The 16,243-nt window shown below is 55.5% G+C and overlaps 2 protein-coding genes across 8 annotated transcripts in view; both read left to right on the plus strand.

Moving 5' to 3' along the window:
• mgaa (MAX dimerization protein MGA a) overlaps positions 1-2,523 on the plus strand; it is a 21,698-nt gene extending 19,175 nt beyond the window's left edge. For all 5 annotated transcript variants that reach the window (XM_086127360.1, XM_086127359.1, XM_086127364.1 and 2 more), the window contains exons 21-23: positions 388-776; positions 1,247-1,387; positions 2,017-2,523. In XM_086127360.1, the coding sequence (XP_085983486.1) occupies positions 388-776; positions 1,247-1,387; positions 2,017-2,375 (889 nt within the window). In that variant the 3' untranslated portion in view covers positions 2,376-2,523. The remainder of the gene's footprint in view (positions 1-387; positions 777-1,246; positions 1,388-2,016) is intronic.
• A 495-nt stretch (positions 2,524-3,018) lies between these two features.
• On the plus strand, positions 3,019-15,906 carry mapkbp1 (mitogen-activated protein kinase binding protein 1). 3 transcript variants are annotated; one of them, XR_015102676.1, is made up of 29 exons: positions 3,019-3,370; positions 4,561-4,652; positions 5,665-5,727; positions 5,797-5,854; positions 5,932-6,102; positions 6,598-6,735; positions 6,835-7,017; positions 7,112-7,129; positions 7,347-7,507; positions 8,213-8,411; positions 8,490-8,624; positions 8,723-8,928; positions 9,012-9,103; positions 9,484-9,609; positions 9,690-9,760; positions 9,841-9,962; positions 10,025-10,100; positions 10,187-10,298; positions 10,382-10,445; positions 10,520-10,728; positions 10,805-10,830; positions 11,360-11,497; positions 11,574-11,684; positions 12,077-12,323; positions 12,446-12,662; positions 12,750-12,937; positions 13,082-13,622; positions 15,265-15,350; positions 15,429-15,577. XR_015102676.1 is itself a non-coding variant. In XM_086127365.1 (29 exons), exons 1-29 carry the CDS (start codon positions 3,251-3,253, stop codon positions 15,669-15,671), a joined length of 4,119 nt encoding a protein of 1,372 aa, XP_085983491.1. In that variant the 5' UTR covers positions 3,019-3,250; the 3' UTR covers positions 15,672-15,906. The 3 variants fall into 3 exon arrangements, 2 of the variants coding, with proteins under 2 accessions (XP_085983491.1, XP_085983492.1); XM_086127365.1 differs by having other exon boundaries at positions 13,082-13,528; positions 15,429-15,906; XM_086127366.1 differs by lacking the exon at positions 7,112-7,129 and having other exon boundaries at positions 13,082-13,528; positions 15,429-15,906.
• The last annotated feature ends 337 nt before the right edge of the window (positions 15,907-16,243 follow it).

Below are 16,243 nucleotides of genomic sequence, written 5' to 3' on the forward strand. Positions count from 1 at the left end.
GGATGCGATTGATTTTCTGCCGGCTATCAAAAAAGATTTCCAAAAAAGTCAAACAGTTGAGATCATTTGGATCGGCCTTGCCAAGGTGTCGGACATGGACTCGCCACGTTCTGAAAATCAAGTGACAATGCGACCGGGACAAAAAATAGTGACACCAAAATTGGAATACTCGGGACGTTGGAGAGCAGTTTTTTATTTTCATACCGATTCCGGTACGAGTTTACAGTCTTTCGGTGCTCGCCGATACTGTGCACCGATACCCCAACTACTTTTGAAATCGAAAATTCGATTGAACACAATAGCGAAACATGGCGGGCAAAAGCTTTCTTTCCGATGCAGATGATGATTTGCTGATGTGTCAAAACTCGTGCGCTCGACCCCAAACAGCGACGCCGGCAACGTTCGGCTCTCCGCCTTGCCTTCCCGCGAGCCCCGTCCCGCATCCCCGCCCTCCTCCGCGCTGACCGGGCCCGCAGGACCCGCCGGACCCGCCGGCCCCGGGCGCCAAGCGGCCCTTCGGCGGTCGACGGCCTCTTCGGGCGACGACGTCGTATTTGTTTCCTCCGCTCAGAAGCTGCCAAAGGAACAAGCTCCTCCTCCCACCCCCATCCCGGTCGCCCCGGCCCCTCCCTCGCCTAGAGCCGCAGCTGTCAATCAGCCAAAGTTAGCCGCGCCCGCCGCCTCCCGCTCGCCGCCAGTGATGAGGAATCGATCCAAGACGGTGCCCAACATCCTGTCTCGGTGCAAGAGCCTCGCCCCCGTGCCCGCGGCGAGTGGTAAGTAGCTCGGGCCAGTTAGAACCGGCCCATTTTCCCGTGCGCGAATTTACAGGGGGGTTGGGGGGAATTGGGAGTTTCGAGCAAATACCCCGCTGATCATGTGAAGCGGAGCAATTAAGATACCGCCAAGGATCGCCGCATTCGCCAGCATGAATGAAACCGTGTCCGCGTCATACACGCCACGGCGCCGGGAACAACTTGAACAAAAACGTGTGCCTCGCCATTGACGTCCATTTAGTGAGGTCAGATCAGCTTTATTTTGAATTTAGCCTTCTTTCCACATCCTGTCATGCACGGCATGAACAATTGTTGCTGTAGGTAGCTTGACTACGACCGCTTGTAAAGAAGCCTGGAGCATTTTTTTTTTCTTCAAATCAAAGTACCCAAATGATTCCAGGACTAAGTACAGGTCCTCAAAAAAGTGCGCTCAAAGAAGCTCCGTTCGTGACTGTCCACCGCGATTGCAGGCGACCCCGACGGCTTCCGGGCCATCCTGCCCGCTGAGCTTCTCTCTGTGGTCGGGGGCGCGTTGCCGGGGCAACCCTTCCTGACTCTCACCCCGCTGATGACGGATTACACGTCGCCGCCCACGTCTTCTTCAACAACAGGTACCGCCCCGCTTTTACAATCGCGTCCGTAAATATTGGCACGTGACGCGACCAAGTAGTGGGGATGGCCGAGAAGCATCACCGGGTATTGATCGCTTAGTGATTGCATGAACTGCTCATTTCTTTTGCACGCACCGGGTTCTCTAACTTCTTCTTCTTGCAGAATAGCCTTTTGTGCACTCCAAACCCACTTTTTGTGCTCGGAAATTCCCTCTTGCGTGTTTCTAATTGGAGCACAAGTCTACACAGCAGCCGCAGAATGCCGTGCAGTTTGAGAACGGGGTCTTGGTCCTATTTTTTTATGTTGTTGTTGATTCAACATTCGCTCAAATGTATTTTTTTTTTCTCTTTATATTAACATACCTATCGGTTGCGATACATATTGATTGCGAAATATCACCGCAATAAAATGAAAATCTGCTAACCCGTGCATTGCAATGAACCGAACACGTTATAATGATCACAGAAACGGAATCGAAATCGAGTATGGGGTGGAAGTGCAAGAACGAATCGATTCATTTCCGCACTGTCAATTTGAAATGGTCGAAAAATGGAGAGTAATTGATTGTGAACATAATGGCTAGTTGCAGTCACACACACGCATACTAGTCTCGCTCTGTCGTCTGCAGTTGATGCCCTGAGCAGCTCGTTCCCATTGACTCCTGCCGCGACGCCGCTGCCAGCGCCGCTACCCGAGTCTCCGTCCCCCTCGTCCTCCGTTCCCGCGGCGCCTGCCGTCAGCCCGACGGTATCGCCGTCGGCGTCACCTTTGGAGCGTCAACCCGCCCCCAAGGACGAGGGTTCAGGGCTGAACGGCCACGCGCTGGCCCCTCCCCCGCTGCTGCACATGAAAGCGGGCGGGGGTCCGGCGGATTGCCCGCCCCCCGCCCAGGCGCCGGCACCGCAGATGCCGGCCGCGGAGGGCGTGTCGTGGCGGCCCATGCCCAGGTTGGTGCCGCTGGGCCTGCGAGGGGCCCCGCCCACGTGAGGACGCCGCGGCGGACGCTTTCCCGTTGACTTTGGAACCTCTCAATGAAACATTTGTTTATCCCCGAATTTTTTATTTTTCTACGTTGTAATTGCATAACAGACATCTGCAACACTAATTTAAATAAAGTCCGAGCACATCTGTTTTACCCGTGGACCTCTATGCCAGCATCATGTGCGCATTAGATCGTTTCTTTTCCTTCATCCATTTTCGAGAATGTTTGTGATCATCGGGGTCTCCGTTGAGCCGGTCCCAGTTGACTGGGATTTATAGGCACCAAATGGACTGGTCGCCAGTAAATCTCAAGGGATCTAGACAATCGATTGGTCGTCAGTCGGTCGTAGGGCCCGGACGACATAGCCGAATAGCAGGCAGCGAACAACCAATTGACTGGTCGCCGGAGGTCAGGACATACAAACAATAGATTATTCACCAGCCAATCGCAAGGTGCGCCGACAAAATCGACTGCAAGAGACAGTCTGTAAAGACAGAACCATATTGATGAAAACTCTTATTTTCATTTCTTGAAGTTTAGACATTTTTCAAAAATATTCGAACGGGACGGCATGCTAATATGTTCTCTGTCAGAACACAAAGGTGCAACTTCCTTCAAGTTGTTTTATTTTGCAAGTGAAGACCGGAAACACTTGTGCCGCGTGATCCGCTGCGTCTGTGCAAATGTGTGCTCGTGACCGGGAGTCGCTTCTCTTCTTCTCCGCGGCGCCACGCTGCGATGCGGAACCGCAGCCGGCGACCCGGTGACCGGTCCAGACGCACGAGGAGAACTCTTGGGTGAGGCTTCAGTTCGGCTCGGCTGAGCGAGATCGGACTCGCGGACGTCATGCCGCAGGGAGCTAGCCGCTAGCACCGAAGCTATGAGCGGCGACGGCGCAGGAGGAGGCGCCATCAGTCGCCGCATCAAGAACCTGCTCAGATCCCCGTCAATCAAGCTTCGGGGGCGGGGCCGAGCAATACGTCATCAGCTGGGCGACAAGGTGCGCGCCGAGAAAGCAACAGTTTTGTTCTTTCAATTTTCACTTACGATTGGTAACGTTTAGCGCCTTTATAATATCGTGCTGCCTGTGCATTTCAAACACGTGATACATTTATGGGTTACATTTATCCTGTATTGGCACCTTGACTTGCGAGTTGAATTCATTTCGCCACTGTATTTCTCTCCGGCGTGCCCATGGCGGCAAACGGAGAGAGCGGCTAACGTTCCACTGGCTTGTGAATCAAACCGCCTGGACGTTTGACACAAGGCTCTTAAGTGTGTGGTCATTTGCTCCTGGGGCATTTACCACATGCCTATTTTGTCGCACGGACGCGAGACACGTCATTTGACTCATGGTGATTCACGAATGTGACATGTGGTCAGACTGAGGTGACCCGTAGTTTGAAAGCCAAGAAGAATTTGACACGTCATTTGAATCAAAAACCGACTTGTCGTTCTCCACACGGGCAACTTAATGTGTAATTTAATACATGGTCATTTACGGATGGTCACGTGACATGTCGGGTGAATCACGGGACTTGTAATTGGAAAGTTGACAGTGTGACTGCAAAATTGACCTGTGGTCATTTACCACATGGTCAATTGACTTGTCGGTTGACACGTGGACAACAACATCAGGCATTTGAAAGTCAAACAATTTGCTTGAACCTTTACCACACGGTCAGTTGATGTGGTCGTGTGACACGTGGTCAGATGACCAGTCGTTTGTCACATGTTGATGAGAGTTGTGGTCATTTGGCACATTGCCATTTGACGCCCCCGAGTCACGCCGGAAGTGATGTCATGCGGCCCCCGGAGGAACCGGCCTGTGTATTTGGACACTGCTATGGTTACTCGGCATTTGGTTATTTGTTACACGGTGATTTGTCTCGTGGTCATTTGGCACATGGTTGACGGCAGCCATCTTGTTTTGTGCGTATTTCAGAGCAAATAATAATCGTATGCGAACAGGCTAACAAATGTGAACTGCTTTACCAATGGTGAGAAAGATTCGCAGGCTCGCGAGTGTGTCACAGCACCTATAGATGTTTGCCCTACATTAACGCCACTAACCCGTCCGTCAAGTCTCGGCAGTTCCTCCGGTCGTAAGTGCTGAGGGAGAGGGTCCCGTGACTTGCCAACAAGCTAGCGGATGCTAACATGTTACTCCTATTTCCTTTTCCCGAGCAGGTGACCTTGGAGAAGGTTCTGGGCATCACGGCGCCCGGCAACCGCGCACTGTCGTGTGACCCAAAGAGTGGACTCTTGGCATACCCCGCCGGGTGAGCGACTTGTCACATTAGCGTCATGGTTAAAGCGGGGAGTAGCAACTTTGTCACTTCCCATAGACGGGGGCTGCATTTGGCTAACACCAGCGATGTTGCTAATGTCTACGAACAAGGTTATTTATTTGCCACACGTCTGGACCGAAACAGTTGATTTCTACCAGGGAGCTTTTTTTTTCCCCCTTTCTTTTTATTAATGGAGAGATGTCATAGCTTTTCACAGATCAAAGCCTTCAGGCCTGAGTCAAAGGTCAAGGTCACAATCTATTTCCTGCATATTTGATTCGATTGTCTCCTGGCTTGGTGGACATAGAGACGAGCAATAAACGCTCAGTCGATTCCTTTTTGGGGGGTCATTGACCTTGTTTTTAGGAACTGGGACGTGATCACCACCAACAAGATGAATATTTGCAGCGTATCACATCGAGTCACATGTCAATTTGTAGGCCTTTGTGAGGGCTTTCCGGATATTTATTTATTTTAAAAATCTTCCCTCGCGTGATGACGTTGTGACTAAAAGAAGCTTTTGGGGTCTGAAAGCCTTTGCAAAAGATTTGTTTTCAACGCATACGTCGTGCGTGTGCGTAAATGGCATCCCGGTATGCATGTCACCTCGCCAGTCGGTCTCGTTGACGTGACGACGTGATGCGATGCACGCGAGCGAACAAAAGTCAATTGTGTCATTGGGGGTGTAAGCGCAGCCTCGGGGAATGCCGGGAATGTTTCAGTCTGTACAGCTCATCCTCCCCCCGCCGCGGGCAACCGGCCAATCGGGTGCAGGCGGACGAGGAGCTGATCTGATAAGTGGGCCGCTGCAGCCGCGGTCAAGGAGGAAAGGGGGCGAGAGGGGAAGGAGGGGGGGGGGGGGGCGCTGAGGCTGCCAGCTCCAGTTAGCGTGATGAAGACGACGTCTTCTGAAAACACTCACAACTCGCACATTATTAGCATTGCGATTGACATGTTGTGAAGCGAATTTTACCGCCGTCGAATGCGTGCTTTGTATGCGCAGGTGCGTCGTGGTCCTGCTGCATCCTCGCAAGAACAAGCAACGTCACATCTTCAACGCATCGAGGTAAGCTCGCCGTTGGGGGGGGGGGGGTGTTTGTCGCCGTTGCCATGGTAACGGGCCGCCATTTTGCAGGAAGACCATTACCACGTTGGCCTTCTCTCCCGATGGCAAGCATGTCGTCACCGGCGAGGTGAGTCCCGCCCGGCGCGATGCCGCGGCCGCTCGCGCGTCGGCTCGCGTGACTCCCCGGCGCCGTGTGCCCCTCAGAGCGGCCACATGCCGGCCGTGCGCGTGTGGGAGGTCGCGAGCGGCGTGCAGGTGGCGTCCCTCCAGGAGCACAAATACGGCGTGGCCTGCGTGGCCTTCTCCCCCAACGCGAAGTACATCGTCAGCGTCGGCTACCAGCACGATATGTTGGTGCACGTGTGGAACTGGAAAGTAAGGCGCTCGTGATCTCGTGACTACACGTTTTCCAAGCTTCTACATACCTGTCAACTCATACGGTTTAGCCATAGTTCATACGGATTTTGTGGTGAATCTTACGTATATGGCCGTATCGCACAAATCATACGGATTCTGAAAATTTCCGTCCCCCCCCCCCTAACAGGTACTTCCGTTTGCTTTTGCCCAGATTTGTGCTAGTCTACTCGAATGCTTTCATTTTTGGTAACTTTCCAGTAAATCACGTGGTTCCTAGTTGAAAACAGCAGAGTATTCATTGCATATCATTGAAAATTTTGTGGGTTTTTTCCTGCCGTTATTTTGACATATAAAATGCTTTGGTATGTTATAAGGATTTTTTGGGGTAGTTTATACAGGTTGGCGCTCCGAAAAGTTGACAGGTATGCTTCTAGTTCTCATAGGAGGGACCGCTCAGGACCGGAGAGAAAGCCCATCGTCCCACATCGACTTCCCGTGTGTGTGTGTGTTTAGAAAGGCGTGGTGGTGGCGGCCAACAAGGTGTCGAGTAAGGTGACGGCCGTGTCCTTCTCGCACGACTCGTCCTATTTTGTGACGGCGGGCAATCGGCACGTCAAGTTCTGGTACCTGGACCACAGCGGGACCTCCAAGGTGACACGGCGAGCCGCTCGAGCGGCGCCGCCACCCGCCCGATTGGCGGGAACGAGTACGACCACCGCGTCTCTTGTCTGCGTCCGCGCCCTCGCGCAGGTGGGCGCCGCCGTGCCGCTGCTGGGGCGCTCGGGGCTGCTGGGAGAACTGAAGAACAACTTTTTTTGCGACGTGGCGTGCGGCCGAGGACCGGGGGCCTCCTCCACCTTCTGCATCAGCGCCTCGGGCCTCCTGGTGCAGCTGGACCAGCGCCGCATGCTCCACAAGTGGGTGGAGCTACGCGTGAGTCCGCAACCTTTCGTCGTCGCGCGTGCCGGGCGCTGACGTGCTAATCGCGAGGCTCTCTCTCCTTCCTCTTCTTCCGCTTCCTGGGCAGAGGGTCGACTCCGCCCCCGTAAGTCCGACCATCGAGACCCAACGTTCTCGCTTCCGTTCGTGCGTCGCGTTTCTCTTCCTTTTGTTTTCGTGACTTACCTTTCCAATCAAGTTGTCACGTTGTGATCGACATCGATCAAAACGGAGTTTGCAAATCACTGTTCCAAGATATTTCATCTTCACACGCATCAACTTAAATATTGAATTGAGATTTGAGGGACGGTTTCGCCCCGCAGGCGTCCGCGGCCACGTGCTTGTGCGTGACGGACGAGCTGATCTTCTGCGGCTGCTCGGACGGCGCCGTGCGCGCCTTCAGCCCGCACACGCTGCACTTCCTCTGCACGCTGCCGCGCCCGCACTTCCTGGGCGCCGACGTCGCCGCCATGACGGATGCCAGGTAAGAAGGAGAAGATTTTTCACAGCGTCATTCGTAAGGTGTAGCGAGAGCGATGATATCGATGGCGCGTGTACAAATACCGACGACCACTTGTTTTTTTCCAAGTGGAACTAAACCCACAAACGATGATAGCGACACTTATTGGACTCTCCGATTTTCCACGACAATTCATTTTCCCGTTCAAATGGACCATCTCCCGAGTGTGTTTGTGGCTAACGTGCGGCCACGTCTTGAAACGGGCCTTTTTGAAACGCGCCGAGATCGGTTGAGCCCTTTCTCACGCAGAATCGCTCCGGCGCTGCTCTGAACGGCGGCCAAATCTCCACATTCAGAACCCAAAAAGAGAAGCGGCCGTCGTGATGTGAGCGTTTGTCAAACAGTTAGCTGAGGATCGTTGGACAAAAGCGGACAAAACGATTTTTGCCTCGAAAATGGAATGTTCTTTTTTTCACGGCGGCGTTTTCAACGGAACGCAAATGCTTTGTTTGTATCTTGGAAGATCGAGAAAAGTCGGACGCTATTGAAACGTCTCGGTTGTAAGGGCGCCTCGTCCCTTCTCGTCACGAGCCGCAAATGGCCCCCGGGCCGTCGTTTGGACACCTCCCCCCGACTCGGGCCTTCCTTCGGCTCCGTCGCAAAGACTCGCTTGAAATTTTGCAGGGACCGCACTTGACATGTCTGACTTTCCGGAAACTCTGCCCCCAGTCGTCTGTTCTGCGCGCGCCCCGACGCCCGCTACCCCGACACGGTGGCGCTGACCTACGACCCGAGCAGCGGTTGGCTGTCGTGCGTCTACAGCGATCACAGCGTGTACGTGTGGGACGCGGGCGACCTCCGAGACCCGCGCCGGGTGGGCAAGCTCTACTCGGCGCTCTACCACGCCTCCTGCGTGTGGAGTCTGGAGGTCGGTTGGGGGACGGGGACGGGGGGGGGGTCCTGCGGCGGGCTGCCGGACGACGAGACCCTCACGCGTCATCCGCAGGTGTTCCCCGAAGACGGGCGAGACGCGGGGAAGATGCCGCTCCCTTCGGGCTGCTTCCTGTCGTGCTCGTCGGACAATACCATCCGTGTGTGGAACGTGGACGCTCGCCGCTTTCCCAGCAACATCCTCAGCCACGTATGTGCAAGCGCGCCCAACTCGACTTGCTTTTTCGGTGGATCGAGGATGGAGACGGCACGGACGCCTTGCTGACTCTGGCCTCTGACCCCCCGCAGGATCTTCACAAGGTCATTTACGTGGAGGACAACCCGTCCGGCCTCCCGGACGCGGCCAGCGTCTCGCTGGCCGCCGTCGGCGAGAAGGCGGCGCAAAGCGCCCCCGAGGCCCCGCCGGCCGACCAGAGCCGCGCCGGCATCCGCTCGCTGACGGTCAGTCCCGACGGGCGGCACCTGGCCTCGGGGGACCGCGTGGGCGTCCTCAGGTTGGTGGCCACGCGCGGTGGTGGGGGGGGGGGGGGCCGCGGGGGCTGACGCCTCATCGATGGTGATGCGCGCCTGTTTTCAGGGTGCACGACGTGCCAACCATGGAGGAGATCGTCAACGTTCAAGCTCATGATGGCGAAATTCTTTCCCTGGACTTCTCCCAAAGCGACACGGGTGAGACGTCACGTCCGCCGCGTTGCCACAGTAACGCGTACGTCGTGTACGTCGCCAGATAAAGGTCGAGTAGATGCCGCGTGTGCGCCATGTTGGATGTGGCAAGACATGTTTTGGCACACAAAGACAGGGTGCGTGTTGCCACAGTAACGTCATCAACGGCCGGTACCGTTCGGATCACCGGCCCTCCCCCCCCCGACTGTCTTAAACGGGCACTTTTTCCGCAAACGACACTCCCTTTGTGTTTTTTTGTTTTCCGGATTGCCACTTGGCTTCGGCGCAAAAATCGACCTCCGTTTCATCTCGAAGTCGGGCAACTGACGTAGCGACGAGGGCAAAACATTTTCACGTGACCTCGTGCGTGCGTGTGCGCACGTCAGGTGTGCAGTTTCTGGCCACCGCCAGTCGCGATCGCCTGATCCACGTGCTGGATGCGGCCCGCGACTACCGTTTGGTCCAGACCCTGGACGAGCACTCGTCTTCCATCACCGCCGTCAGATTCGCAGGTCAGTCAAGTCCGAGCCCTCGTCCCCGTCGCGGCCGTCCCGCGACATCATCGCCTCTTTCCCCGTCCGCCCCCCCCCAGCCAACGAGGGCAAAGTGCGGCTCATCAGCTGCGGCGCCGACAAGAGCGTGTACTTCCGCACGGGCCAGCAGGTGACATCACCCCCCCCCCCCCCCCCCGAACGCCGCGGCGGCGACCTCGCGCGACGTGACCTTGCCGGTCTTTGCCTCAGACGGACGACGGCGTGGCGTTCACGCGAACGCATCACGTGGTGAGGAAGAGCACGCTGTACGACATGGACGTGGAGCCCACCAGGAAGTACGCCGCCGTCGGTTGCCAGGACCGCAGCATCAGGTGACTCCGCCTCTCCCGGCTCGCGCTCGGCGATGAAGATGATGACGGCGATGCTCGCGCAGGATCTTCAACATCAGCAACAGCAAGCAGAAGAAAATCTACAAAGGGTCTCGGGGAGAGGATGGAACGCTCATCAAGGTGAGAAGGCGACGGCGGCGGGGGGTCATCGTCATCATCATCATCATCATCATCACCACCTTCGTGTTCATCTCGTTGGTCCTCAGGTGCAGATCGACCCATCAGGTCTCTACATCGCCACTTCCTGTTCGGACAAGAGCATCAACATCTTTGATTTCTACTCCGGCGAGTGTGTGGCCACCATGTTTGGACACTCGGGTTAGTCGGGGGGGGGGGGGGGGTGTGCGGGCGCTTGCGCGCGCGCGCGTGTTTGACCCTCCGTCGTTCTCTCTGTCCATCAGAGGTGGTCACCGGCCTCAAGTTCAGCAGCGACTGCACGCGCCTCATCAGCGTGTCGGGTGACAGGTACGACCCGAACGACGGCTGGCGCGCACGCTCGGTCGCGGCCGCACGGACTGACCCCGCCCGCCCCCGCGCAGCTGCATCTTCGTTTGGCGTCTCAGTCCCGAGCTGACCCTGCGGATGCGTCGGCGTGTGGCCGACCTGAGGCTTCCGGGCCGAGGCCCCGCCTCTCGCGATGCGCTTCGGCGGCGGTCGGGGAAGCCCCCCGGGGAGGCGGGGGCCCCTCGCGTCGTCGCCATGTCGTCGGACAGTGACAAGGAGGAGGAGGAGGAGGAGGAGAAAGAGGGTGCGTGTTGCCACGGTAACGTCATCAAGCTTGCTCAGCAATATAATGCCGCGTCTGCGTTTCGTTTTCCCCTCAGCTGAGGCATCGCGTGACGGCAAGATGGTGAGTTGACTTTTCAGCATCGCTGTTTTTACAGATTTTTTTTTCTGATTTGGGGGCTCTTGGTGTCCAGGCACTATGTTGACGCCAGCTCAGAAGTTTCATTGTGACAAAAAATGCACTCTTGCGCCCTCGTGTGCCACGTTAATGTTGAGAAATGACTGAAGTGAGTGGAGGAGTTTCTTTTGGCCAAAAAGAGTGCTTTGCTGCCATTTTGTGGCATATTGGTGTCAAGAAAGGAAGTGAGTGGAGGAGCTTTATTTTGCCAAAAAAAAAGTGCTTTTCTGCCACTATGTGGCATCAGTGGGCAATTGTAAACCTTTTGGGTGGACGTCAATTCCTCGGGGAATTTCGCGGTTCGCGGTGGGGCTCGGGTTTGTCGAATTTTGAGTGGTTTGAATACGCACGTAATGGTGGAAAATGTGGAACTGCAAGTAGTTGCCCGTCTAAAATGTAAATCAAAGCTAAATAAGTAGTTAGCGCCGTTTGCTAGCATGTTAGTCCTTTTTTCCCCCCTCCATCCCCTGCTCAGGCCCCACCAGACGGGCGACTGCCTCGCCGCCGCTGGGCCCGGAACTCGTGCGGTGGCGACGCCAGCGACGTTGCCATGGTGACATCCATGTTGGACCTGAGACAGCTGGACTCGTACTGCTCCAATGGCGGGTTGCCGGTAAGCGTCCGGTGTCCTTCCAAAATGCCAGGTTGCGCCCTAATCTTTGTTTGACGGCGCCCCCCGCCTGATGAAGACACGCCCACTTGACGACGGCCTCGCGCCACGCGGCCCCCGGGGCATCTGGATCTCGGGGGCGGGGCTTCACAGGGCCGATCAGCAGCTGGGAAGTCGCCTCAGTCTCCAGGTGAGCGATCGACATCGTGCACGTCGCCAGATAAAGGTCGAGTAGATGCCGCGTGTGCGCCATATTGGATGTGGCAAGACATATTTTGGCACGCAGACATATTTTGATCGTAGAATCTCATCTCGGAATGAGAATTTTTTCAAGAGGAGTGAAATTTTTTCAGGTTGGGAACCTTCTCTTGCGATGAGAAGACGACCCGGGCACAACTGGTCATCTTGTCTCAGAAATCTGGACGACACCCTTCTCCATAGTTCTAAATTCTATTCTCTCGGGGCGAGTCGAGTCCCTCTGGACTCTTGTTTTTGGATGAGAACTTCTCTTGCGACATCTTGTCTGCGCGTACGTCGCATGTCTGCATGTCATGTTTCCTTGAGCGGGCGCCATCCCAACAGGTGGAGCACACGGAGGCGCTGGCCGATCCCAGGCCAGACTTCACCTTGCTGTCCAATCCGATGGTTGAGAGGGAGCCCCCGGTGCTGTTTCCTGACCAATGGGAGGACGGAGTGAGCCCGAGCGGCGACTTTGAGGTGAAGGCCGCCAGTCCTCCGAGCGGACGGGACGACAAACCCAGTCCGGACAGCGGTTGCTCTCTCAGATTCAACTCCAGGACCTCCAGTCCTGACAGGACGGCGGCCAAAAGTGAGACTTCGGGCGTTGGCATCCATAGTTTCTTGCCTCCTGGGCTGCTGAAATGCAAAAACAAAAAAACAAAACGGGCCTTTCCGGCAATCCGCGGGTCCGTGTCACTTTTTCCCCGCCAGACGCGGAGCCGACAGATCGCCTCAGCGACGACGCCGACTCCTTGGACGAGGACGAGGACGCCGGCCCGGTCCCGCAGACTCCGGACCAGGAGGCCTTCCTCAAGAAACACTTTGCCACGCTGGGTGACGTCGCACAGGGACCCGCCGCAACCGCTCGCAGCTCCAGCGAGAGCCTCAGCATGTCATCCAGGTTCCTCTGCCAGAGCTCCTCTGCCAGGTAGAACCTCGCGTAGGATGCGTCTGGTCTTGGTTTCACTCCTCGTCGTCATTGTGTTCCTCTTCATGTTCTGATTTTGTCCCTCAGCCGAACCGTCCCCAAGTCGGACGCTACGGAAACCGCCTCCTACCCTGAGGTTCGGGAACAGGACCCGAGCGTGACACGGACTTCCAACCAAACAGGAAGTTGTCGGCCAGAAGAGGAGGAGGAGGAACGGGACCTCGCGACTTCCACAGAAAAGGAGTCGGCCCATCGGCGGATCGCGGGTGGCACGGGTAGCGTATTCACTCGCAATTCAGGAGTTTGGTTTGCTAGAAAGTTTTTTGGGGGGGGGGGGGGGGTCGAGATGGCGATTCCGGACGCACCTCTGACTGACGGCATCGGTCTTATCTGTCTCTCGTGTTTTGTTTTGTCGGCAGACGGCGTGATCCTTCAGCGTCCCACCTCCCTCCCCTCGGCCCCCCGACGCACCGCGGCCGCAGCCCAGCCACATGAGAGCCTCGGCTCCGCCGGCCCCGGGTCTCCCCGCCGGGCGATTGCCGCCGCGACGGAGAGCTCGCCCCCCTCGGCGGGCCCCCCGCGCTCTTACATGAGTCCGACCGCCAGCTCCGCCGCCAAAATGTCTCGCTCCGCCTCGCTGGGCGACGCCCTCAACCGAGTGGGACTGACGGCGGGGGCGGCGTCCGGCGCTTGCCGATCCCCCACCGCCGTCGCGTCTTCTTTTTCCTCGCCGGGTTGCCAAGGTAACCAGGCCACCCCGCCGCCCCGCCGCCTCCTGCCGCCTGACAAACCTTGCGTGGCGTCCGCGGAGTGCGCCGCACCTTCTGGGCCCCCGCCGCCCGCTCCCGAGCTGCAGGACGACGCAGGTTTGGACTCTTCCCTTCCTCATGCCTTCATCCTGTCATCTTTCCGTCTGGGCTCGCCTTCATCATCCCTCCTCTTCCTGTCTGTCACCAGCCGGTGAGATGCTGTCCCCCCCCCCCCCCCTCACCCCTTTTATCTGTCGTCCACACCACAGACATACGGTCCCCTCCATTAGCCGAGCCGCTTATGCCAAAAGCACACGTCGACAAACGGTCAGTGGCACTCCCGGTCCCGCCTCGGGACAGTTGGAAGAGTGCTCCATTATCGCTTTTAAGCGGCGGGTTGGGACCAAGCCGGCTTATAATGGCAAAGTCAGCAACGTTTTTAATTGCCCGTATTAGCAGTCCGGAGTTAAAGGTTAACCTCAGCTTACGTTCGAGCTGATGAAGGTTAAAGTTAGTTTCGCCTTGAACTGCCAATGTTGGATTCCAAAGTTAGCTTCCAGCATTCCTCCGCGTGTGGCTCGTGACGTTATCTCGAACACTGGCACTCGGGAAGATTGACGGGGGCTTCCATCGTTGTCTTCATCGTTATTTCCCAACGTTAGGATCTGCGGTTGGCTTCCAAAGTGACCTCCTCCGTTGGAGTTAAGGAAAACCAGTCGCTTCCCGCATTAGCTTCAACGTTGGCTTCCGTTTGTCAACTTCCAAATTTAGCTTCAGCATTAGTTTCCAACTTTCCGCCGGCGCGACAGCGGAGCAACACCTACATTAGCTCGCACTGTTAGTTTCACCTTTAGCTTCCAACGTTTGATTCCCGAGTTAGCTTCGCTGTTTTAGTTTCCAACATGTATCTCTAATGTTAGCCCTAAGGAAGATCAATATTTGATTCAATTAGCTCGCTTCATCATTATTTTCCATCATTAGAATGTGTAGTTGGCTTCCAAAGTTACCTCCAATTTGCTGTAAGCCTTTTCTGACTTCCGGGTTGAGTGAACGCTGGCGCGTTTTGGCTGCCGCTGCTCAACCTGTATTGTTTTGTGTTTTTTGTTATTGTAAAGTGTCCTTGGGTGTCTTGAAAGGCGCTTATAAATAAAATGTATTATTATTATTATTAAAATTAGTTAGCTTCCCAAGTTAGCTTCAACATTAGTTTCCAACTTTCCGCTAGCGTGACAGCAGGGCAAGACCTACATTAGCTCGCACTGTTAGTTTCACTTTTAGCTTCCGACGTTTGATTCCCAAGTTAGCTTCGCTGTTCCAAGTTTAGTTTCCAACATGTATCTCTAATGTTAGCCCTAAGGAAGATCAATATTTGATTCAATTAGCTCGCTTCATCATTATTTTCCATCATTACAATGTGTAGTTGGCTTCCAAAGTTACTTCCAAAATTAGTTAGCTTCCCAAGTTAGCTTCAATATTGGCTTTCAACATCAACTTCCAACTTAGGTGCCGATGTTACTTCCCAGAGTTCGTTTCCAACATTGTCTCAAACATCAACTTCCAACGCCGGTAGCCTTGTCTGCGTGTTGGAGCCGAACTCGAGTCTTCCGACCCGCTGCCGTTCCCCGTCAATCCGGTTGGCTATCGGCTGTAGCGACTCCTTTGCAAACACGGAGCGGTTCATTTGATCGCAAAAATATGCCCAGCGCTGTGATTTGGAGCAAATAATCTCAGGAGACTTGGCCAATTCCGAATAGGTGGGGGTCGACAGTGTGCCTGTGGTCTGCCCCGCCCTCCCCTCACGACATGTCACGTGATCTGCCCGAGTTGTCCATTTGACATGTTTCTCGCCGCAGACCCGCCGACCAGGATTGATTCCTGCCGAGCGCTGACCACTCAGTTGCTGAGCTGCTTCAAGCGAACCACCCACCTCTACAGGAAGGTACTCTCCCCTCCCCCAACTCCCCCCCCCCCCCCCTCACGTCTGCTCCAACATGGCTGCCTCTTTTGCCCCCTGCAGGTGAGCGGCGCTTGTGCGGAAGACGGCGACCCTGAGGACAGGCAAATGGCTGCTCTCCTGTCTGAAGCCCTCCAGGCCATGAGGGCGGAGCTCCAGTCGCTGCCGCTGGGACCGGGCGGCAGCGACGGCGGGACCCTCGCGGGGACGGCGGACCGGGAAAGGACGGCGGCTCTCCTGGAGGAGTACTCCATGCTGCTTCTGCAAGCCGTTCAAAGGAAGCTGGGACCCCTCCCACCCTCCTAGGACCCCCCCCCTCCCCCTTCTCTTCTCACCATTTTCAACATCACTTCCTGCTGACTGTGTAGAGACGACTGCACTTTGAACAAAACTTTGACCGTTAACAATCACTTCCTGTTCTCTGGAACCGTTGAAACCAAATGGATGATTGACAGACATCTGACCCCAGAGAACGAGGTGCACAAGTCACATGACTTCTTTGGCTTTTTAAAAATGTTCTTAAATAAATGTTTTCATTAAAGTCTCCTGTTCTTAGTGTGGATCCCAGCACATGAGCGCCTTTCTCCTTATCCGCCACGTTGTTTCGAGGCAGAAGACTGTCACTTATTAGCCTGGACGTTCACCTGTTAGCATGGCACCTTGTTTTGGGGGTTTCCAGTCAGAAGCCAAATTAGCATGGATGTTAGCACATTAGCATGTCGCCCCACAAGTGACATCGGTAGTTATTCATTTATAGACTCACGGAGAGAGAAAATTCATATACCGTATCGTCAGTTCCGTTGTCCAAACAAATTGTTGAGATTCAGTCATTCATTTGGGTCGCACTGTTGTGTGCGCAGAGTGTTAGGATTAGTTCA

The sequence above is a fragment of the Hippocampus guttulatus genome, chromosome 13 (assembly GCF_054856545.1).
Source record: "Hippocampus guttulatus isolate MCC_2025c chromosome 13, RoL_Hgut_1.0, whole genome shotgun sequence".
Classification (NCBI taxonomy): Eukaryota; Metazoa; Chordata; class Actinopteri; order Syngnathiformes; family Syngnathidae; genus Hippocampus; species Hippocampus guttulatus.

Excerpts from the sequence above, each read along its gene's own strand:
- mapkbp1 (XM_086127365.1), top strand. The coding sequence starts at position 3,251 with ATGAGCGGCGACGGCGCAGGAGGAGGCGCCATCAGTCGCCGCATCAAG. Across the intron at positions 7,508-8,212 it reads GCCGCCATGACGGATGCCAG|TCGTCTGTTCTGCGCGCGCC; the intron begins GTAAGAAGGAGA and ends CTCTGCCCCCAG. Across the intron at positions 9,963-10,024 it reads TGCCAGGACCGCAGCATCAG|GATCTTCAACATCAGCAACA; the intron begins GTGACTCCGCCT and ends ATGCTCGCGCAG.